Raw genomic sequence first — 25,182 nt, forward strand, 5'->3', positions numbered from 1 at the left:
GATCCTATCGGTGCAGTGTGGGGAAGTTAGGGTGCTCTATAATCTTCCAGTTAAATCTCAGTTCTTTAGGGGGGCCTATGTCTCAGGACTGTGAGCTTTACAAGTATTTTTGACCCTTTCCCAATGGTATTCAACTTTCCTTCTCTCTATCCCTTATTCCCTTCTCAGGCTAAGAAATTCCCAATCTGTTTCAGTGACACCCCAACTTCTGTTTTTCTTTTAGTTAATTCAAGAAGGCTGAATTTGGCTGGAGGATGGAAAACTTCCCTCTTTCAGCCCGGATATGTACAAAATATTTTTTTTCTGGTAATTATGACTTCATTTGAAAAAAGTCTCAAGGTATTTTTTTTTTTTTATTTAACAAAGATTACTCTTTTCCTCCCAAACTAGAGCCATGATTATCCTGAGAATCTGTTGCAATTCATGAAAGTAAAAATAAATGGGTCACCTAAAACTGGGATCCTCAGAACTCAGAAGTTTCTCCTGCTCAAATTAGTCACATTCAGCCTCTAGTAGTTCATCAAGATCTCTATTTAAATGTTTCTACCAACTTTGGTTCTTTCCTCTGCTCCAGGTAAGCAAAATCTTAGATGTATATCTCTGGAAGTGTCTGTCTCCCTAGATTTTGGAGTGACAGTTTACCCTATAACATCAGTTCTCTGATGGGCTAGAGAAAAAAAAAAAAGGTTTTGATTTCTATTTCTTCTAGCTTTTCTTATTGTAAGGACAGAAATGACAACTTCTAAACTCTTACATACTGGAGCTAAAATAAGAAGTCTTAAAACGGATTGTGAAATGTTCTTGTCTACTAATTATATTATTTATGTTACTTATGAGTCTTTTATGGTGATTGATTTTTATCCTCATTATGGATCACATCTTTGTCCTTCTTTGAGTTCTTGATAATTTTTTACTGGATATCAGACATTTTAAATTTTGGTATTTTTATATTTTCAAGTATTCTTCAGTGAAATAACCAACCACAACTGGTTTAAATTATCTTTTAAAAAAGTAACATTTTAAAGTCTGTGGAAATTATCTTAAGGGTGTACAGACAGTAAAGAAAATTGTCTTCAAGAAAATCTCAGTAAGAATAGTTTTCCAGCATGAAAGCCATGACCTACTTCCTCTCCCCATACTTGGGCCACTTCCTCCTCACTGCTCAATGTAACAGAATCTCCACTGTGAATAGGTGTGGCAAAGCAGATGGAGTTCTGGAGTTCTCTCTACAGGGTCAGCTTCCACCCAAAAGATACAATGTCTCCTTTGGGAGGAAGGCCCGTCAGAATAATTCAGTCTTCCAACTGCTTGGCACAGAGGCTAAATTCTATGTAAGAACAACTAAAATGTCAGGAGCTTCCTTCTTCATCACATGCATAGCAGACTAAAAATACTGCAACCCTGATGCCTTTACCTCAGCTAGCTCATAGGAAGAAGTTTCCTACCAGAGAGGAAAGCCAAGGAGACTAGAGGTTATTGCCCTCACTCAGCACCTTCCACATAAAACAGGGGCTATCACTTTGAGAGAAGTGTGCCAGTGTCTCCACCCCCAGAACCAGAGCAGTGGAGACAAGATTTTGTCCCATGGGAGATAGAGGCCCCAGAGCTGTTGCTCTCCCCAAGAGCTCTGACTTTATGTGAAACAAAATTTGGCAAACTTCAAGCCTTAGGAGACTCTTGAAAATGAAAATGGAAATTTTGTTGTTTACAAGAGGCTTATAGTTCCAGGGCAGCAAATAGATAAACTATAGGCCAGCTAGATTACTGAATAAAACCAGGAAAAGAGCTAGCAAAGAAAAGCCCTCCCGGAGTCAGAACAAACTTGAAAGATTGACTTCAAAACCTAAAAGAAGACAAATTTAATTGAACTATGGAACAATGTATGCCCCAGGACACTGTCACATAATAAAGCAATCAGCTGGAATTTAGTGGACGCTAACAGCTGGGTATAACTAACAGAGGCAGAGAGCTTAACAGAGAAATCAGAAAAAGAGGCATCCTAAGGGAGTCCTGCTGAAATTTCTGTCATCCTAAGGTGACTGTGCATGTGCCCAAAGCTATCCACTCTGGAAAGTAACATCAAAGGCTTAACATTATTGGGAAATAGACTTCATCAAAATAGTCCAGCCAAGTTACTCACTAATCAAACAACAAAAACTAAGCCCCATGGACAAGAGAATCAGTATCTAGAATTATTAAAATATGTTATTTTAATTATAATTTTTAGAGAAAGAGTCTTACTCTGTTGTCCAGGCTGGAGTATAGTGGTGTGATCATAGCTCTCTGTAACCTCAAAATCCTGGGCTCAAGCAATCCTCCTCCTGCCCCAGCCTCTTGAGAAGCTAGGACAACAGGTGTTTGTCTAATTTTTTTTTTTTGCAGTTTTTGGCTGGAGCTGGGTTTGAACCTGCCACCTCCGGCTTATGGGGTCGGCACCCTACTCCTTTGAGCCACAGGTGCTGCCCTGACTAATTTTTTCTTAATTCTCTTCTAGCAATAGGGTCTTACTAGGCTGGTCTCTAACTCCTGACCTCAAGCAATACTTCTATTTTGGCCTACCAAAGTGCTAAAATTAGGCATGAGACATTGAGACTGGGCTATATTATTAAAAATATACAATCTTTATCAAAAAAATAAAACATGCAAAGAAATAGAAAAGGTAACCATGCACATGAAAAAGGCAGCACCAATATGGGACTTAGACTAAGACTTCAAAACCATTATTATGAACATGTTCAGAGAAACAAAGGTAACCATGCTTAAAGAGGTAAAAGAAGATACGACAATATGTTATGAAAAAGAGAGTATCAACAAAGAGATAAAAATTATAAAAAGAAATGGAAATTTAGAGTTGAAATTACATTAACTAAAAAAATATTCACTTGAGTGACTCAAACAACAGATTTGAACTGGAAGAAGAGTCAGAAATTTAAAAGATAAATTGACAGAAATTAAGCAATTCAAGAAAGAGAAATGAACAGAATTTCAGAGGAAGGTGGGACACCATCAACTGTGCCAGGGTATACATAAATGGAATATCAAAAGGACAGGAGAGAGTGAGCAAGAAACAGAAAAAAATATTTGAAGAACTATGCTTAGAAACTTATTAAATTTGAGGGAAAAAATATTAATCTACACATCTACAAAGCTCAACAAAACCCAAGATATATACAAAATAATCTACACCAAGACATATGGTAAAAATGTTGAAAGCTACATTAAAAAAATTTTTTTTGAAAGAAGCAAGACAAAAATGACTTATCATATATATACAAGCCATAAGATTAACAGCTGAATTTTGTAACTGGCTGTTAAGTATTGCTTACTCTGGGTATAGTTAAATGAAGTTAAATGAATACTGACAGAACTTGATAGATTGTCCAGGGTTGGCTTCAAGTACCAAATGAGTGAAGCCAAAGGGTTATCAAAGGACTAGCAAGAAATATATATTGGATTCAGTTTATTGTCTTTGTTACATTTCTTCAAATGAAAGTACTTACTCAACTGCTCACGGTAGTGAAATACTGTGGAAAGAAATACTATATTCTATATTAACCTCAAAGTAATGGTTTGATTAATAAGTGAAATGAATAATTAAATTACCTTTTTAAAAGATGAGAGGTGACAAAAGATGGAAAGCTTGTTCTATACACTTCCAGTATTATTTTGTAACTTACCATGAAGGGAAGTTGGGTCTTGATTAGATAAATTAGTATACTTTTGTGGTAGTATTGGGGAAGATAGAAAAGAGTATGAAAAGGAATTTACATACAACTCCTCTTTATTTCACAATATCCCCCCTCCCCAGTACTGGCAGTCTCTATAATGGGGCCAAAATAAACTTAAGATGCAAGTGTCTGGTAACATTACAAAACCAGAGAATATGGCTATTACTTTGACAAATGGCAAGATTTCAAAGACACTGATGGGCTGGATGACCCTCTACCTGCATCTCACCAAGTTGGGACTGCATGCTAATATTGTGTTGTCTAGTGGATAGGAGAGTCATATTTTTCTGGGCCTAACCAAGTTAACCCCATATACCTGAGAATGGACCAAAAAGGAAGAAGCCCTGGGTTGTCTCATCTTGCTACCATCACTATGGCTAAATGAGAGACTTCAGTGGAAACATTTTGTTTTAAAATTAATGATAAATGGGGGTAAAGTGGATTCTTGCTGAGTGGGGTAGAACCAATAAATAGGTGTTACAAAAGGGTGTTTTAAGAGAAGTTTTAAGGTGTTTTAAGAGAAGTTTACAATAAATGAATAATACGCTCTCTTAGCTTTGACTCAGATGCTTCTTAGGGCAATAATCTACCAAAACTTTCTCCACTTTAAAACAAAAAATGAAGTCTTCGTAAAATGGCTAACCTAATAAATATACTTCTACTATTGATCTATGTCCTTCTGATCAATGAACAGATCAGAGCTTAGACAATTAAAATGTGGAACAATATTAATGTGGCTGTCTTGTATGGATCTTGTTTCATAGAATATCTCTCTGGAGTAGAAATGGCCTAAAGAAGATTAAATGACAAATTGACTAGGATTCTTAATTGTATAAACCTTAATAAAATGTATACTAATAAAAGTATAAATCTCAATAGGTGTACAGATAGTAGTAGATCAGGAGAAAAAACGTATAAAAACATGTGACAGCTTATACTGGCATTATAGGATGGTTTAAACATACAACCCCTCAGTGGTTATTACAACTCTTTGAAATCTGTATGTGCATTTTCATTGTCTATTGATTATACCATTGAAAGCCAAATGATTCTGTCAAATAAGAGTGATGGTTTTGTTATAAAAGGCTGTGAACAAAAATTAGCATGAGGGTATGGGGTGGACTCTGTTGTTAAAGTCCAGCAGACCTGGAATGAGTCTGAGCTAAAGATATGAGTGTCTGCATATCACTGACCATCAATCAAGAAGTAAAACATACTGATTAATAATGCCTTTTTGTATGAGTCCAAGATGCTTTGGAGCATGTTTGAGCAGCTTGTCAGCAATGTTTATTGGTGAGAGTGAGATTGATAATTTACTCCTGGTTTCATGGAAGGCTTCAACTTTTTCTGCTGTTGGGCCCAGTTGGCTACTGAGAATATGTCTGCGCACATGCTGATTCCTTATCTGACAGTAAAACTGTCTTTACAAAGGGAAATTGGAGCTTATGCCTGGCCCTTATACAGATCACTTGCTGTGAGGCAGCCTCTGGCTATAACATAAATATCACATACAGGAGAACCTACATAGTTGACCACCTCCCTACATTGATCAGCCCCTTAAGTTTACCTAATTTTCATAGACTGGACATGCTCCACATGTACATGTCACCACAGTAGGCCTAGTTCTTTATGTTGTCACCTTTGTATGTTGATCAGTTTGTTAACAGAGGTTCTGTTATACTTACTTTAATGGTGTTGCTGTTTTGTATACTCTCACCTTAGTAAATTGTAGCTTTTAAAGCATTGTCAGTTTGGGTCTTGTGAGCCTTCTTTAGAGATTGACTTGTTTAATTGCCACTGTTAGTATATCACTTTATTTTTGTAATGTGGCAGTTCTGTAGTTTCAGGCTTGTAGCCATTTCTTAAGGTATAACCTGTTTGTCTCTTGAGTTGTCTGCTCATAGACATGTATGTATCATCTGGTTTATTCAGTGATCCCTTTTGTTCCTTCATTTTCTTAGCTAAAAGACATACTAGTGTGCTCCTTGGTTTCTGATCTGTAATAAAGGTAATACCAAATAGTCAGCAAATGAGTCTACAACCATTTGTAATCTGGAGAATGCTTATTTAACCTTCCCATTGCATATACAGCAGGTTGCTCCCTATGAAAAAAACTATTAAATACCAGTAATAGTTAGAAAAACCTGGCAAACCTCCCTCAACCAGGTGATCAAGGTTAGAATCCATGATACTTCATGTTGACAGCAAACATATGAAAATGGCATTTACCTCTGTAGTCTTCCTACAAAAACTTAAAACACCAGTGCAATTACTTTAAAAAGCAAACCAGACAAATCTCAAAGAGGAATAGTTGCTGAAATATTTGAGGACTCCCCAAATTATCAAGGTAATCAAAGGGGAGGGGAGAAATTGCCATGGAGGTGGCTAGGGAGTCACAACTAAATGCAATATGGGATCCTGGTTGGGACTGTGGGGGTGGAACGGGTGTGATGCCTCTCCTCCCCATCATAAAGGGCATAGCACTTTTGTAACAAAAGATAGCCATATAGAAATATGATTGGACAAAAGAGTTTATCTAACAGTAAAAGACTGAGGGGTGCAGGGAGAAACCCAGCAAGGCCTGTCTGTCTAGATTCTTCTTGGCTTCTCTGTGCAGCCTTCCTTTCTTCTAGGTCTGGGGCAGGATCCTTTTTAAGTGGTGGTCTTACGACTTATAATCAAACAAGGTAGGTCAGAGAATTTCTTTATTGCCAGTTTTTACAAAGAAAGGGAGGGAAAAGAGTAATATTTTTAGTTTTTATGGCTGGATTCAGGAAAAAATGTTCTGGTTTCTATAATCCACCTTGTGGAAGAGGTATTCCACTTTCTGTGGCTAGTCTTGGGGGAGAATGAAGCTAAGAAACAGGAGAGCACAGAATGATAGAGAAAACATTGTTTCTGAGGCCTTCAGTTAAGGGCAGTGTTTTCCAACCTTTTTTATCTCATGGCACACTTGAACCTATAGTTAAACTGCCCCAGCACACTTATATTATGTTGATGATAAAAAAGAGGGAAAAAATGAATAGACTTACTATGTTTTGAACTTCTTTTGAAAATAATTTAATTAATGTTCTTTAAAACTTTTTGCAGAATACCTAAGATCCTCTCATGGCACACCAGTGTGCTGTGGCACACAAGTTGAAAATCACTGGTTTAGGGTATAATTTTTTGAGCCCCAATAGGATGACAGAATAGAAAAGGACATTAGGGAAAAACTAGTCCAATCTCAAAAAAAACCAAAAAAACAAAAAAACGTGTTTAGTTAATCATTTATCAATGTTATTTAGTAATGACAAATGTAACACAGTATTACCAGGGAAACTGGGTGAGTAAATAAAAATGATCATTGTAATTTTTCTGTAAATCAATTCTGAATTTTTTTTTAAATACACAGGGTTAATTTCCTTTTCATCTATGCTTTTCTAAACATTGAGCATGAGGAAACAGATGATTTTTAACTTTCATTTCCCTTTGGACATTGTGTAATACTTAAGTTACAAACTAAGAAGGGGAAAACATATTCCCTTAGCTGCTAGAACCTTTCTACCAGAAGGGACAATCTAGTCTCTTATGTGGTGGCATGATGATATAAATGTCACTCAATGGTGTGCTGCTTTCTATTCCCGCTACTTGTCTTTGATAGTAATACCACTAAATTAACTGACAACTCAGTATCACAGAAATACACGTTCTCCAATTAATGCTAAAGATATATCATCATTTTTACCTTCACACAACATAAACAAGGGATAGAGATTAGAGGCATTTTTCTCAGTGAGTCAAATGATTTATTTTCTACATGATTGAACTTTTACTTTCTACATGTTCAATCTATCCTATTGAACTTGCAGAAAGGGTTGAAAGAAATTTTTAGTGATCTGGGTTTACAACAAACAGTTCAACCAGGCATCATGGTGTTGCAAAAAAAATCCTAGACAGGATGCAGAGGCTCTTTGCACATGAGAGGGCTGAAATAGGATAAAATGAAAGCCCCCCCCCCAAAAAAAAAACATACATAAGAATCACCACCCCTCTATCATCCATACACATGCGCACACACAAAGAATGCTTAAGAAATCTTAGGGATCTCTAAGGTCCTAGCAAAAGAGGGCAAGACTATTGTTTAGACATAGCAGGGAGAACATAATCTGAACAGCATCAAGTTGAGGGAAGCCAAAAGATGACACACTCAGAAAAGGAAGTAGACACGTCCATAACAAGTTTGGCTGCTGGCTCCTACTAGAACTCACTACTACTAATAAATCACCTATTTACATATAGACTCATATAGATGTTCTACATAGCTCTAAATAAGCTACGTGCTTATTTAACCTTCCCATTGCATATACAGCAGGTTGCTCCCTATGAAAAAAACTATTAAATACTAGTAATAGTTAGAAAAACCTGGCAAACCTCTCTGGACTGTTCACAAACACTTATTGGTATTTTCCACAGAATTCAAGTCATTCTTCCACTTTTAAAACTTCATATTCAACAGTGAGGTTTGTCTAAGGCAGAGGTTCTCAACCTGTGGGTCGCTGTTTTAAAGGGCCATGGCATTAGGAAGGTTGAGAACCACTGATCTAAGGTATTTTCTCATATACTTATTTTCTATGAAACCTTTGCTATTACATCCAAGTTTTAGTACATCAGTTCTAGGTGAAGATTTTATCTTCAATTCTGAAACTGACATTTCCTCAGAAAAAAATTATCTGAAAGCAAACTTTCAGTCTTTGTTGAAAAATGTTATTTATTCAAAATATGAAACTTTATTCTGATTATTTGATGCTTAATGTAATTCACTCTGTGGTGAAAGCTTTGTGTTTTTCCCTGACATTTCTGATTTTTAATGAAGGCTTCTGATCATTCAGGATGTTGAGTTTTCTTCTTCATAAAAGGTCTCTGATGTCTAATGATTAGCTGAATTTTTATAGTTCTTCTTAAATATTCATAGGGTTTCATCCCACTCTAAGAGAGAGTTGGCTAAACCTGTAAGAGCTCAACAAAATACAAACCTAATTCTTGCTTTAAAAAAAAAAAATGCGGCTCGGCACCTGTGGCTCAGGTGGCTAAGGCGCTAGCCACATACACCTAGGGTGGTGGGTTCGAATCCAGCCTGGGCCCACCAAGACAACAATGACGGCTGCAACCAAAAAAATAGCTGGGCGTCGTGGCAGGCACCTGTGGTCCCAGCTACTTGGGAGGCTATGGCAGGAGACTCACTTGAGCCCAGAAGTTGGAGGTTGCTGTGAGCTGTGATGCCACAGCATTCTACCCAGGGGGATAGCTTGAGGCTCTGTCTCAAAAAAAAAAAAATGCAACTGGAGAATATCTGAAAGAATGCTGTTACATGCCTTTAGATTCTCTGACCTTGTCCTCTACCATGTTAAACACAAAGGACCCAAGTTTGCTGCAGAAATAACTCCCTTTTAACATGGGCCAGGACTAAAAATAATATATATCATTAGCATCACATTCTATGGTCAGCCCCACCTGGACAAACATAAGAGTGGGAGTTTTTGACAAACGATCAACCTAGTGGAAAAGGAAATGGTTAAGAGAAACAATGTGCCAGTCTATGTGATGTAAGTTTCTTCATGTGTATTATACAATAAGGTATCAGTTCCTTCAGGGCTTTCCAAATTCATTACAGGTTAGGGTTTTCTCTCTGGTATGCATTCTGGAGTGATGTATTCTAAGAGCTGCCTTACGGACAAATGTTTTCCCACATTCTTCACATTCATAGGGTTTCTCCCCTGTGTGAATTCTCTGGTGTACTCTGAGGGTTGAATTTTGCGCAAAAGCTTTCCCACATTCATTACACTCATAGGGTTTCTCCCCAGTGTGAATTCTCTGGTGTGCACTAAGGTGTGACTTCTGGGAGAAAGTTTTACCACATTCATTACATTCATAGGATTTTACACCTGTATGTATTCTCAGATGTACTCTGAGTGTTGAATTATGAGCAAATAGTTTCCCACATATATTACATTCATAAGGTTTCTCCCCTGTGTGAACTCTCTGATGTGCACTAACATATGACTTTTCAGAAAAAGTTTTACCACACTGATTACATTCATAGGGTTTCTCCCCTGTGCGAGTTCTCAGATGTGCTCTAAGGTGTGATGTCTTGGAGAAAGTTTTCCCACATTCATTACATTCATAGGGTTTCTCACCTGTGTGAATTCTGTGATGTGCTCTGAGGGCTGAATTATCGGCAAAAGTTTTCCCACATTCATTACATTCATAGGGTTTTTCCCCTGTATGAATTCTCTGATGTGCACAGAGGTGTGTTCTCTGGGAGAAAGTTTTTCCACATTCGTTACATTCAAAAGGTTTCTCCCCTGTGTGAATTCTTTGATGCACTATGAGTGCTGCCTTATAGACAAAAGTTTTTCCACATATGTTACATTCATAGGGTTTTTCCCCTGTGTGAATTCTCTCATGTCCACTGAGGTATGACTTCTGGGAGAAAGTTTTCCCACATTCACTACATTCATAAGGTTTCTCCCCTGTGTGAATTCTCTGATGTGTATTGAGGTGAGTCTTCTGGGAGAAAGTTTTCCCACATTCATTACATTCATAGTGTTTCTCCCCTGTGTGAATTTTCTGGTGTGCTCTGAGGGCTGAATTATGGGCAAAAGTTTTCTCACATTCATTACATTCATATGGTTTCTCCCCTGTATGAACTCTCTGATGTACTCTGAGGGCTGAATTATGGGCAAAAGTTTTCTCACAGTCACTACATTCATAAGGTTTTTTACCAGTGTGAATTCTCTGATGTGCTCTCAGGGCTGAATTATAGGTAAAAGATCTCCCACATTCACTACATTCATAGGGCTTCTCCCCTGTATGAATTCTTTGATGTGCTTTGAGAACAGAAACATGGGCAAAAGACCTTCCACATTCACTACACTCATAAGGTTTCTCTCCTGTGTGAATCCTCTGATGTGCTCTGAGGGCTGAATTGTGGGCAAAGGCTTTCTCGCAGTCACTACATTCATAGGGTTTCTCACCCGTGTGGATTCTCTGATGTGCTCTTAGGGCTGAATTATAGGTAAAAGATCTCCCACATTCATTACATTCATAGGGTTTATCCCCTGTGTGAATTCTCTGATGTGCACTGAGGTGCATCTTGTGAGAGAAAGTTTTCTCACATTTAATACATTCATAGGGTTTTTCGCCTGTGTGAATTCTCTGATGTGCTCTGAGATGTGATGTCTTGGAGAAAAATTTTCCACATTCAGTACATTCACAGGCTCTCTCCTCCATGTGAATTCTCTGATGTTCTTTGAGATGTGCCATGTTGGACAATGTTTTCCTATATTTACTGCCTTGATGGAGTTTCATCTCTGTGTCTGTTCTCTGGTGTCCTATTAGTGATTTGTAAGACTGCCCACAGCCACTGTTTTCATAAGGTTTCTCCTTTGTGTGAATTCTTATATGTTCAGCGAGGTTAGACTTCTGACAGAAAGTTTTCCCATATTCACTACATTTATAAAGTTTGAACCTCTCATAAGTTTCAGGATGCTGAATAGGGTGTGAACTTGAGCAAAAGGATTTCCCATATTCCTCAGATTGGTAAGATGTCTCCCCTGAATGGGATTTCTGATGCTGAATGAAGTATCCTTTCTGATAACAGGATTTCCTGCATTTCCCATATTCACCAGATTGGTAGAATTTCTCTTCTGTGTGAGTTTTCTGATATACTGTAAAGTCTAATTTCTGGTAGAAGGCATCCATACATCCATTATATGCATACAGTTTATTTCCAGTTTGTTTTTTCTGATGTATTATATGAGATGAGCTCTGGCTAAAGTTTTGTCCACATTTATTGCTTTCAAAAGCACTCTGTCCTGTAACATTTCTCTGAGATTGAGTAAGGGGTGATATCCTATCGAAATCAATCCTACTTTCATTACATCCATAGTGTGGCATAGCCACATGAACTTTACTGTATTCCACAGTGATACTTTTGTCACAAGATTTCTCACATTTATTAAGATCAGAGTATTTCTCCTTTATGTAGGTTCTCATGTAGTTAACTAAAGTGGTTTTATCACAGTTTTTCCTAAATTCATCATCCTTACAGGAATTCGCTCCTATTGGAAAACTCCCAGCTGTAACACAGACCTTATCATGTAAAACTTTTCCAAACTCATTACATTCAAGAGATTGCTTCCACGTTTGAAATTTCTGATACCAATCCTTCTTATGACTGTGAGTTTTCACATTTTTATTATATTCGTAAGATTTATCTCCAGTATGAGTTTTCTCACGGTCACTAACAAGCTGCAATCTTTCATACACATTTAAGTAATCAGCCTTCTTTCTTGAATAGTTTCCTTCATATAAAATTAATTCAGAAACAATTGGCAAATTTATTTTACATGAGTCACATTTATAGGGCATTCGTCCTGAAAACTCTGGAGCTATGCCTGGATTAAATGTGTTTTCTAAAATTTTCTGTCCTTCTTTATTTAATATTTCATCATCGATGAGTATTACTTGCCACAGAGGCTTCCCTTGTTTTTCCTTGATCTCTTTCATGTGGTCATCAATTTTATAATATCCTAAAATTAGAAAAATAGAAAGCATATTATAAATCTGATACTTCACATAGAGAGTGAACTTATACCCATGTTTTCTGTACATTTAATCCTTTTGTTGTTTCTAAAGATTAAATAATTCATGTACACAGACATAAACTCTTTTTCTTCCTCTTTATCCAAGTTGTTTTTAAAAAAAAAAAAAAAAAAAAAAAAAACAGGCATTGTTTCCAGGGCTAGCCAAGAAAAAGCAACCCCTTTATTCCCAAGTCTTCTCTCTTATAATCAAAAATGCCTGGACAGGAAAAATTAGCAAACATAGGAAGACTCTACAGAATGAAAAGAAAGTGGATCTGGGAACTTAAGAAATAACATGATGGAGAATTCCCCAGGTTTTCCTTTTGCTTCAAATATATCCTAGACTGGGTGCTGAAGAAGCCAACAATCTAGAACCAACAACAGGCATAGACAAAAAGAGCTCCAAGAAAAGCCTGTTCCTTCTAGCCAAAGTTCTGAGAAAAAGGTGGTCTAACAGAACAGAAAACATTTTTGACAATATTCACCATACTCAGGGCAATAAGAATGGAACAGTCCTGTGGTTCCAAAGAGGCTGAGCAGGGAGCTAATCTTCACTGTCAGAGAAACAGTGTACACTCTGTACACTCTTGTAATATTTCTCTCCATGAGATAAGTGGGGAGTCATAGAAAAGATCATGACAAATCCTGGAAAACTTTCATTATTGGGATAAGTTGGGAGCTGCTAATAGCAGCCACTGTCAAGATTTTGCTCGGAACTATGTTCTTATCTAATTTAAAGAAAAACCTCTTAATTTGCAATGGCAAGAACACCACATCTGTTGTTTAGGGCATGTGCAAGACCTAACGGCAGCTAAGAAAAGGAAAGAAGGAAAAGAAAAAGAATGAGAAGCACAATAACAAAACCCAGGAATATATGCTAGGCCCAATACTACAGGTAGAAGAGACAAAGTAGCACTTGTGATAACCACATCTCCAAAACCTAGGGCACAATGTATGCAACAACAGCTGAATTCACAGTCTTACGGTCTTCTCTGAAGCACTTGGAACATTCAAAACACATTACAGGCTGTAAGACAAATCCTTACCAATATAAAATATCATCATACAGAAGATTACCTAAAGCCACAGAAAAATCACACTGCCAATCAGTAAATACAAATTTGTCTAAAGAAATACAAAATATTTATAAATTATACACTTTTAATGAATCCATGGGTGAAGAGGAAGTCTCACAGAAAATTAAGGTATTTTTAAGAGAATGAAAACAAAAAAATACATAGAAATTTATGGACACAGCCAAAGCAGTACTCAGAAATACATCTGTGGCTTAAAATTTTTATATTAGAGAAGACAGATTTTGAGTCAGATACTCAAGTTTCACCTTTAAGAAACTAGACAAAGAACAAAAGTTAAATCTAAAGGAAGCAGAAGGAAGAGTATAGATTAGAGAAAATAATGAAGTTGAAAACAGAAAATCAAATTGAAGCTTAGTTCTTTAAAACTATTTTTTTAAGTGGTAAAAAACAACAAAGGTAAAAAACCCAGAAAAGCCACAAATTAACATATTAACTTGACTCCCTATAATGGTGGATCTGGGAACTGAATGTCTAATCTCAAAATATTGAAACCAAATAAAAGCTATGTCTGCACATGTAAATAAGGCTTAAGACTGTAACAAAATTTATTCTTTAATTACACCTAAGGACTCAGTGCCCATAGCACAATGGTTATGGCACCAGCCACATACACCAAGGGTGGCAGGTTTGAACCCAACCTGGGCCAACCAAACAATGACAACTGCAACAAAAAATAGCTGGGTGTTGTGGCGAAAGCCTATAGTCCCAGCTACTTGGGAGGCTGAGGCAAGAGAATTGCTTAGGCCCAAGAGTTTGAGGTTATTGTAAGCTGTGACACCACAGCACTCTACCCAGGGTGACATAGTGAGACTCTGTCTCAACAACAAAAAATAACAATAAATGAATAATTGAGTAAAATAAATTTTTATAGGTTTTATAGATATGAAAATCATATGTTTTAAGAAAAACAATCACTAGGGAAGCATTTCAAATAGTTTTAACAATATGCCTCATGACCTAATTACCTCCCTAGAGCCTACCTCCAAGTAGAATTCATATGAATTGGAAGGTGGGCCTCAGTCACTCAGTCCACTGCAAACTCTGTGGACTAACAATTTATGTGATATGAACAAATTTCTAGGGATAAAACAAACTGACAAAATTCACTGAAGAAAAAAGGAGTAACTTGAACAGACTAATATTTATTTAAGAAATAAAGTATGTAATATATATGTAGTTCATATATATAGTTCATATATATATAGAATATGTAGATATGCAGTTTGTAAATATGAATATGAATACATATATATACACATACATGCATACACATACACATACAGACACACACACATACATTTCCAAATAACAGCTTTAGGACAAAATGATTTTAACTAGTGAATTCTACCAAACATCTAAGTAAGAAATAATACTAATTCAACAGAATCTTTTCCAGAAAATATAAGAGGAGAGAATATTTCCCAAATCATTTTATAAGGCCTACATTATCTTCACGGCAAGATGAGACAAAGGCAACTCAAGGAAAAAAACTTAAAGGCCAATATGACATAATACAAAATCCTCAAAAAATATAAGAATATAATAAGTCATGACAAGTGAGATTTCAGCCCCCCAACTGTAAAACTCTTGAAATACAAGGTGTCCATAAATTGCACACAAACTTTATGAGCACCTTGTATTAAAAAAAAATGTAATCCATTTTATTAATAGTCTTCCAAGACTATTTTCCCTCCAAGAAAGGATGTCCACTCCTATCACCCTTACTCAAGGTTATACTAAAAGTATCAGCCAGTACAATAAGCCAAGAATAAAACCCAAAAGATATAAAGCAACTCAATACAGAAAATCATTTATGAACCTACACAAACCTCCTTGAACTGAGAAATGTTTTTAGCAAAGGCAGAACATAATAAGGCCAATACACAATCACGTGCTTATAAACAAACAAGGATCCAATGGAATTTGAAATTTTAGAAAAGCAGCACAATTTACCATAGCACCAAAAAACAAACAAACAACAACAAAAAGACGTGGTGTCTGTCTTATGAAAACTATAAAAAATTGATGAAAGCAAATAAATACTAAATAAATGGGGAAGAATATTTTGTTTATGAATTAGAAGACTCTATATTGTTAAGATCTCAATTCTCTTTAAATTCAACCAATCCCAGGTGAAATGCCAGCATCTTTTTTTGTAAAGATTAAGCTCACTTCAAAATTCACAGAGAAGATGACAGTTGGATAACTGACTTCAAAACTTAATTAACAAGCTATAGTAATCAAGTTAATGTAGTACTGGCATCAGCAAAGACATGTAGATGAATTAAAAAGCACAGAGAATCCAGGAAAAGACCCACAAATACAAAGTCACCTGTCTTCTAAGAAAGAATGCTATTCAATAGAAAAATAATAGTCCTTTCAACAAATAGTGCTAGAATAACCAAACTCAAAAATTAAACTTAACACATACTTCACACTTTCTATGAAATTTAACAGAAAATGGATCAACTAAGTGTAAAAAATGAAACTTTAAAATTTCTAGAGGAAAACATAAGAATAAAACTGTTACTTTTAGTTCTAAAGTTTCTAGATGGGACAACAAAAGCATGATCTATAAGAGAAAATTAACAAATTGGACTTTGTCAAAATAATGTTCAGTGTTGGTCAGTCTCCTCTGAAATTATGCCCATAAGAGAAGTGGGTTTCATCATCACTAACTGCCAAGTGGGGACAGAAGCCCAGGTTCCCCATTAATCTGGTCTGACACCCAGGAGATGGAAGAGAAGGCTTCCACAGTAACACTGGATAGGGGTGGGAGATCAAGTTCCCCACAAGGCCTCTGCTGACACTAACCACCTTGCATTTCCTAGGTGCCAAAGTCCCAAGTGTTCAAATTTATTTTTCTTTTCAGCTTCCAGAATCTTACGTTTGATATACATAGAGGGTACCAAAAGATGCAGACACATTTTAAGAAAGGAAAAAATTGTACTGAAATTCTAATACTCAAGTCATGTTTGACTTCTGTGCATGGGGCCGGCGCCTTACTCCTTTGAGCCACAGACACCACCCAAGTATTTCAACAATTTTGATACAGATTTTTCCTTTCTTAAAGGTACCTTCTGTATATACACATACACGTACAGAGGGCCTTGTTTTACTGTGCTTTACTTTATCGCACTGTACTGATACTGCATTTTTACAAACTGAAGGTTTGTGACAAGTCTATAAGAGCCATTTTTCTTAGCTCATATGCTTACTTCATCTGTGTCAGTATTTTTTAGCAATGAAGTATTTTTTAATTAAGACATACACATTTTTAGACATAATGCTATTATATACTTGAAAGATTATAAAACACTGTAAACATAACTTTTATATGCACTAGGAAACCAAAAAGTTTGTGTGAGCCACTTTATTGCAATATTCACTTTACTGTAGTGTTCTGGAACTCAATCTGCAACACTCTGAGTTACTCCATGTGGGTACATATTTAATTATACTTAGTGGGTAGAGTAGAAAGTAGTATTTTTACTCCATGCTTCTCCCAGTTAATGCCTTCTATATTAAATCCTTTCCAGAGAAGAGTCATAGATTTATTCTTATCAACTTCCGTAATAATTATGGTTTTGCTTTGATAATTAGGTCCTTAAACAATATGAATCCTTTGTCTATATGGCTGTCTCAAGATCTTTTCCCCACTGTTCTGCAGTGTCACTTAAAAACAACTATCTATAAAAGTGCCTATTTTTCCTTGAGCTTTCTATTCTGTTTCACCAGTTACATCCATTTTACTATTTTTTATGCTGACATTCTATTTCTCAGCTTTATAGTTTATTTCTAATTTTACTTTCAAATTCTTCTGCTTTCATATGTATTTTTGTTACTATTCTTGCTTAATTAATACAATATGAAACTACAAACTTAATTCTGTTCACTAATTTAACTGTATCTTATCGCACAAGTATCACACAATTTTGGATCTGATTTCCTTTCTTATACACGGTCTAAAACAGATAGTTTTTAAAATTTTCGTGTGGAGTTTTTAATTATTAATTTCTAGATTTACCAAATTATGTTCAGAGATTATTTGTGGTGATTCTAATTGTTAGGACATACTGGGGTTTTCCTTACTAATACTGTACTTTCACTAACTGCTGATTATTCCTTGGGAAATTCAAAGGCTTGTTCTTCACATTTGAAAAACTATACACACACATATAGTTTACTTTAATATAAATGCCATTTTTATCACCTATAGACATTTATGTAATGTCAACTGTACCAATTATTTAATCCTATTAAGTATACCTTAATTCTAATTAATTTTAAGTTCTTAAAACTTCTTTTTTTTATATGCTATGAACATTGATATCATTATTATTTGAGACAGTCACTCAAATTCTTAAAGGCTTTCTCTTACCTATGCTCTTGAACTAGAGGGGCTTCTTCAAATTTAATACACTTACTGCCAAAATTCAAATGTGAGTAATAAAAGAAAGTAAATCCTATGTTATTTCATTTATTGTCTCAACAACTTTCTTATTTTTTTAGAGAGATCTTTTTTAGAAACTCAATATGATCCAATCACTAACCTTTAGTGACTAGAAGATATGCTTCACCTAAATTATGAAAATCTTTACATTATACTATTTGTTTATAAGACTTCACAACAAAAACTTTCAGTAACTATGCTTCACTTCTGATAATTAAAACGATCTTTCCCTTTTGTTTTAGGAATTATACTAAAAACTCTAACTTATAAAAATTCCTGAAATGGTTTATTTTTACAAAATCTAATAGACATACGAAAAGATGCTTGACATTTATTAGCAATGAGGAAAATTGTTATGGGCTGGATTGTGTCTCTCCCACCCCCAAATTCATATGTTGGAGCCCTATGCCCCAGTGTAACTATATCTGGACACATGCCTATAACAAAGTAATCGAGGTTAAATGAGTTCATGAGGGTGGTCCCTAATCCAACAGGACTAGAGTCGTCATAAGGGGAAGAAATACTAGAGCGTTCTCTCTCTTTCCCGCACCGTTTGTGCACAAAGGAAAGGGCACACAGAAGCCTCTCTAGCTCAAGAGCACAGGTAAGGAAACACAGCAAAAAAATGGCTATCTGGAAGGCAGGAAAAGAGGCCTCATGAGAAACTCACAAAAGCACCTTGATCTTGACTTCTAGCTTCCAGAACTGTGAGAATTTGCTGTTTAAGCCACCCAGCCTATGGTATTTTATTATTAGAGTCCTAGCCAGTACATAAATACGAACCAAAACCATAATGAGATACACACTTTACATCTATCAAGGTGACTACAATCAAAAAGTCAGATAATAACAAGTGGTGAGAACGTGGAGAAATCAGAACCCTCATATGCTTTGGTTAGGAATGGCAAGTGGTACATCACTTAGAAAAACAATCTGGCAGTTCCTCAAACAGATAAACACGGAAGTACTGTATGACCCAGCAATTCTACTACTAGACATATACCACAAGAGAAATGAAAACATGTGTCCATGCAGAAACTTGGAAATGAATATTTATATCAGCATTATTCATTCAAAATAGCAAAAGGTGGAACCTCAATAATCTACTTACTGATGAATAGATGGTGTATTTATATAATAGAATATTACTTGGTCACAAAAAAAGGATGAACTACTAATATATGCTATAACATGAAACTTGTAAACATTGTGCTAAGCAAAAGAAAGCAATCACAAAAGATCACAGTGTATGATTCTATTTATATGAAATGTCCAGAATAGGCAGATCTATAGAGACAGAAGTAGATCAGTGGTTACCTAAAGATGGAAGGGATGGAGACAACAGGAGGATGATAACTAAAGGGTACCAGTTTCTTTTTGAAGTGATGAAGACTGTGGTGGTCATGTTTGCAAATACAAATTATCCTCAGTATCCATGAATCATTGCTTTCAGGACTCTACTCCCTGTGCGAAGGACACCAAAACCTACAGATGCCAGAGTCCCTGATACAAAATGGTTCAGTCTTTGCATATCACCTATGCACATCCTCTTGTATACTTTAAATTGTTATTGTTATTTATAATAGCTAATACACTGTAAATGCTATGTAAACAACTGTTATGCCCTATTGTTTAGGGAAAATGACAAGAAAAAAAGTCTATGCATATTCAATATAGACGTAATTTTTTTTCTGAATAGTTTTCCATCCCAGGGTTGGTTAAATCCACAGATACAGAGGGCTGACTGTATTTATAAATATACTAAAGGTTATTGAACTGTACATGTACACCTTAAATAGGTGAATAGTATGAGATATGAATTATATGTCAATGAAATGGTTAAAAATAAAATACTTTCAAAGGTGCTCTCCCTCTAAGGTCCAACCCCCCCAGAGTTCCTTGTGTCAATGTTCACTCACCTGGGTACTTCTGGCTAAGGAATTCATCCTCTAAGGACCATGGCTCTTCTCCTTGCTCCAACTTGAAGATCACTTTGGGTTTGGTAATGCAATACCCTGTAAAAATTATAATTGAGAGTGTACAAGGACCAGACCCATGGGCTTTGGGGTTTCCAAAGATAGAAAAAGATACAGTAGCAAAAGCAATAAATGAAGGTGCTCATTTTAAGTTTTCAATGGGAAAGGAATGATACAAACATTGTTTCTATTTCTCTAAAAGTTTCAGTCACCTTGGAATTGGACTGATTAATCTAAAGTCTGAATAACCCCAATGGCCATAAAGGGTTCATGTGATTTGATCATTTTTTTAAAGTTAACATATTCTAGAGGGAGTCACATGGTAAAGTCTGCTCACCCAGTGAAACAAGGTGGCTGTAGTTCTCCAGCATCACATCTCTGTACAGTGTCCTCTGCGCAGGGCCCAGGTGTTGCCACTCCTCCTGGGTGAATTCCACAGTCACGTCCTCAAATGACACTGATTCCTGTTAACAACACATTTTGTTCAAGATTTTGTAATTAGGTGACATAGAAAATATCTTTGGAAACTACTACATTTCCTATTCATTCTTGAGGCTCTATGAATGGTTATAAAGGCCATTTTGGACCTAATTTTGTCTTAAAACTTATCACTCAATTAGTTTAAAAAGTTTTTAACTTACCGCAACTCATTTATATATACTTATAAACTCTAGTTTTTTTAAGACAAAAAAATTCCAGGTAAATGGACTTCTTACAACTCTTTTCCACATTCCATTGGATTATTCTGGTGCTCTCTAGGATATTCACACCCTCCCTGGACATCATCAGTGAAAATAATGGGAGCCAAGGAAGAGATACTCATAAGCTCTGGCACTACACCTGGCCAAGCCCAGGTATAAACAAATGTATAAAAATATATAAATCTAGAGATCACAAAAAGCAGAGAACAGCTTACAAAGGAGTCAGAACCAAACAGATCAATAGAAAAGAATACTACCTACACGGCAATACTAGCAACAGATATTGGCAGAGGGTTATAATAAAAGGGGAGAAGCAACAATCATTTGATAACCACTTTCTTTTTTTTTTTTTTTTTTTTTGACAGCCTCAAGCTGTCACCCTGGGTAGAGTGCCATGGCTTCACTGCTCACAGCAACCTCCAATTCCTGGGCTCAAGCGAGTCTCCTGCCTCCGCCTCCCAAGTAGCTGGGACCACAGGTGCCCGCCACAACGCCGGCTATTTTTTTTTTTTTTTTTTTTGGTTGCAGCCATTATTGTTGTTTGGTGGGTCCGGGCTGGATTCGAACCCGCGACCTTAGGTGTATGTGGCTGGCGTCTTAGCCGCTTGAGCCATAGGCGCCGAGCCAATAAACACTTTCTTAGCAGATATCCAACCTAGCTATATGAGCAGCTTGTTTTAAAAAAGGCCCTATGTTGTCCCTTCTAGGGGATCTTCAGGTTTGGAGAAAGCAGGAAGTGAAGGCTGATAAAGAGCTGTAAACACCAGGATGACTGTTGAATGAATGCCCTAGTATTCACAGGGCCCTGTGGCAAAAACTGGGAGACTTCAGTTTTTAAGGGAAATTTCTGCAGACTTCAACTGCCACATATGATAACAAATACTGTACTTAGTTTTAAAAAAAGTCACTAGAAAAATTTCAATGACTTTTGGAGAGGGGAAAAATTCTTCTAGTGTTACCACATTATTCTATTTAAAATGTCCAGTTTTCAACAAAAAATTTCCAAACAAGAAAAGAAACAAGAAAGTAAAACCCATATGCAAGAAAAACATGTAATCAACAGAGATCATTCCCATAGACGACGACATTGGATTTGACTAGAGAATACTTTAAATCACCTACCCTAAATATGGTCAAAGATCTAGAGGGAGTCACAAGGTAGAGGAAATGATATCTAAGGCCTAAGACCAATATCTCACCAAATAAAGGATATTAATAAAGAGAAATTATTTTTAAAAGGGACAAAAATAAGAACTGTAGAGTTGAAAAATGTAATAACTAAAACAAAAATTTTACCCATACAGTATGTTCAAATACATTCAATAGCAGATTTGAGCACATGGAAGAACGAGTGAACCACTGGACATGTCCACTGAGATTGTATAGTGAAAAACGAAAAGAAAAAATAAAACAAAAAATAAACTGTAGGACAGGATCAAGCTTATCAATATATGTAGAATGAGAGCACCAGACAGAGAGGAAAGAGTCTAAAAGGATATTTGAATGAAAAGTTTCCAAATTAGATGAAAATGATTAATCTACACATCCACAGCAGTCAATAAACTTCAAGCAGGATAAACTTGGAAAAAAATCCTAATCTGGACACAAGATGACATCCTACAAACACAAAGACAGAGACAATCTTGAAAGCAACAAGAAAGAAATCGTATTAAAATGTAATTTATAACTAGAAATTATAGAGGACAGAAGCAACAGGATAACACATTCCAAATACTGAAGGAAAAACACCGTTAACCAAGAATCCTCTCTACCCAACAAAAAAGGGAGAAATTGAAACATTTCTAGTTAAACAAAAACTAAAAGAACTCATAATAGGCAAAACTTCTAATAAAGAGAAGCTCAGCCAATCTGCAGAGGCAAAGTAGGTTGCTTAGGACTTGGAGGGAATGGAATAATAAATTAAAGTATACAAAGTTTCCTTTTCAGGAAATGAAAACTTTCTAAAATTGACTGTGGTGGTGTTTATAGGTATCTGTGAATATACTAAGAAAATCATAAAATTCTACATTTTAAATGGGTGAATGGTAGAGTATGTAAACTGAATCTAAATAAAGCAGTTAAAAAACAAAAGGAGCTGAAATAATTTAGAGGTAACAGAGAAGATTAAAGGGCCAACTGGGAGTGAGAGCCATGCGAAAGGACAAGAGAAGAGGACTTTGTGCAGGTCTTAACAGTATCAATAACAAAAAAATGCCCAAGAAGGACAGAGTGAGAAGTAGAGGCAAGTGGCGCACAGAGTCAAGTAGGAGAGGCTAAGTTAACACCCACTGGATTTGATTATAATCCCATTAGGTTCACTGGAGAACAAAGGCAAGTGGCAAGAAAAACCAAGGCAGTTGGAAGTTGAATGCAAAGTGTGGTAACCTATGAAAGAGAATAGAATTTTAAACATCTGCTGAGCAACCTGAGCCGTATGGGTATTCAAAATACTTAAGAATAATTTTAAGGACATCCCACTGATTCATCAGAAAAATGTCTATTTCAACTACCATTACTGAGTTCTTAAAAAACAGTACTGAGCAAATTCTCATTGAGCATAATGCATTCCTACTCCTAGTGAAGAACAAATAGAGGCAACATTCTGTTATTTGACAAGTTATTAACCAACGCACCTCCTTACAGAACAAATATGTTTATCTTCATATCCCATGAGGAATCAGTTTGTTCTTTCTAATCAACGTAAATATTTAATTGCTGTCTGACACTCTGCCATGGCTATCAAAAACCTCAGAAATAAATGTGGAGCTCAATATGGTAAATTTGTAACATTGGAGGACTGCTTCTATCCACATGCCACCTTTGCTCTGCTAATGGTTTGCCATTTACATTTCTACTTTTCCATGTTAATGTACCGACACAAAAACCTTTATGGAACCCATTATAAAACAAACTGATTTTTTAAAACTGAACTCACCTGAGACATGTACATTTCTGCTGCTTCTGAACAAGTATAGAGAGCTGTGAAGGTTCAGCTGGGGAGGAAGAGAAATAGGGTCATAAGAGATCTGGTTTGTCTTATAGATCCTATACAGATGGTCTTTCTATAGTTTGACTTTACAATGATTTCATCAGGATATAACCCCATCATAATCAAGGAGCATGCTTATTCATTTGCCTAAAAAGTTTATCACACCCAGCTGGAGAAAAGGCTTCCTAATGAGGAATGTTCCTTTGACTCTTGAAAATGAATGGAAGGACCACAAAAGGTCCCCGAACGTGTGCATCTCTAGTAAGATTATGTGCACTTAAACTTGCATTTTCAGAGTAAAACTTCTGTTGATGTAGTAACAATTTCTGTTCCATTCTGACAAAAAGTAAACATAACAGAAAATCAGACAAGTTCAGACACACAGATATGAAACTCTCTACCTTTATTAAAACTAATGTCAGAAAACTACGTGGGTGAATATATTAATCAAGTTCTTACTCTCTTTACACCCTGAGTGAAAAGCATCCACAGAAAACTCTGAACTAAAAGTGGGATGAGATGTGTACACATTCCACTTCACAATCATATCTGGGGTCAGGCCATCCTGCCTAAGTGCTCCGAAGCCAGGTACTGACAACTCTGGCTCCGAGGTAGGTAGGAAATTAAGAAGAGGAAGAAACAGGAAGTCAAGCCTACCTGTATTGCATCCCACCTGCCTCACCTATTAGTTTGTACAAAGGAATATCCACACCCGCGAGATGCCTTTCATATTTTAAAATGCCAAATTTATAACAAGTAGGGTTGTTTTGAGGATTAAATAAAATACTGAACGATGAGAACAAGTATCTCATAATTACGACAGCAGCGTACATCTTATACAGTGATTATTACAGGCACTTGACAAAATGTTTTACAGATGACAACTTATTTAATTCTCCGACTAATGGCAGGAGTTCCTAGTCCTGCTCGTTATCAACGTTCTATCGGCACAGTCCCCTCCCTGGGCCGGCAGCCCGCACACCCCGGCCGGCACCCAGCACCTACCGCGGACCAGGACTCAGCCTGACCCGCGGCAGGGCAGCCCGCGGTCGGCCTCGCGCGGGGGCTGGGGGAGGGGAGGGCCAGCCTGGGGATTCCCGAGACTTCTTGCTCCAGTCTCCCGCACACAAGTCTCCCGCACCACCTGTCCTGAGGTCCCCAGGCTGCGCAGAGGCCCGCCACCGGAACTCTCACCCCAGGTGCGCAGCCTCTGCTCCGGCACAGATCTAAAAACAAGAAGATCCCGACCCTCTCAGGCCGAAGAGGTACACAAGCGAGAAGGCTGGTTTGCACATGCGTAAAGTGAGCTCCGAGAACCCATTCCCAGAGTGCTGAGCGGTAGGTCTATACAGTAGAAAACTACAATTCCCGTGAACCTATACTCCCCAAGGAAGTAACTTTTCCGCTTGGTTGGCGGTTTGGATGGGACAGTGCAGGTTTTCCCCAAATCCCAAAAGGTTATGGGTGTAACAACAAACTACAACTCAGGTTCTGCAGGTTCTCGATTGGATCCTGGTTACAGAAAAAAGCAGCCGCAACAGACTTTGACAATTTGGGAAACACGAATAAAGACCGGACATAAGAAATATTAAGGAAAATTCCCGTTTCTTG

General features: G+C 36.7%; 1 protein-coding gene across 2 annotated transcripts; it reads right to left on the reverse strand.

Moving 5' to 3' along the window:
* Positions 1-9,158: 9,158 nt before the first annotated feature.
* On the reverse strand, positions 9,159-24,847 carry ZNF658 (zinc finger protein 658). Of its 2 annotated transcripts, none has more exons than XM_012808358.2 (5): positions 24,766-24,847; positions 23,518-23,575; positions 20,219-20,345; positions 19,825-19,920; positions 9,159-12,301 (listed from the first exon to the last, which is right to left on the reverse strand). In XM_012808358.2, the coding sequence occupies exons 2-5, from the start codon at positions 23,530-23,532 to the stop codon at positions 9,357-9,359; spliced, it is 3,183 nt and encodes a 1,060-aa protein (XP_012663812.1). In that variant the 5' UTR covers positions 23,533-23,575; positions 24,766-24,847; the 3' UTR covers positions 9,159-9,356. The 2 variants fall into 2 exon arrangements, with proteins under 2 accessions (XP_012663812.1, XP_023372023.1); XM_023516255.1 differs by having other exon boundaries at positions 9,171-12,301; positions 19,825-19,896.
* Positions 24,848-25,182: the final 335 nt, after the last annotated feature.

The sequence above is a fragment of the Otolemur garnettii genome, unplaced genomic scaffold, assembly GCF_000181295.1.
Source record: "Otolemur garnettii isolate 467f Iridium unplaced genomic scaffold, OtoGar3 scaffold00088, whole genome shotgun sequence".
In the NCBI taxonomy this organism is placed as follows: domain Eukaryota; kingdom Metazoa; phylum Chordata; class Mammalia; order Primates; family Galagidae; genus Otolemur; species Otolemur garnettii.

Bases quoted from the DNA above. Each gene is read 5' to 3' on its own strand.
- ZNF658 (XM_012808358.2), bottom strand. The intron at 19,921-20,218 runs GTGAGCAGACTT...TAATTTTTACAG, and splicing joins CAGCCACCTTGTTTCACTGG to GGTATTGCATTACCAAACCC. The intron at 12,302-19,824 runs GTGAGTGAACAT...TTCTAATTTTAG, and splicing joins CCTTAGCCAGAAGTACCCAG to GATATTATAAAATTGATGAC.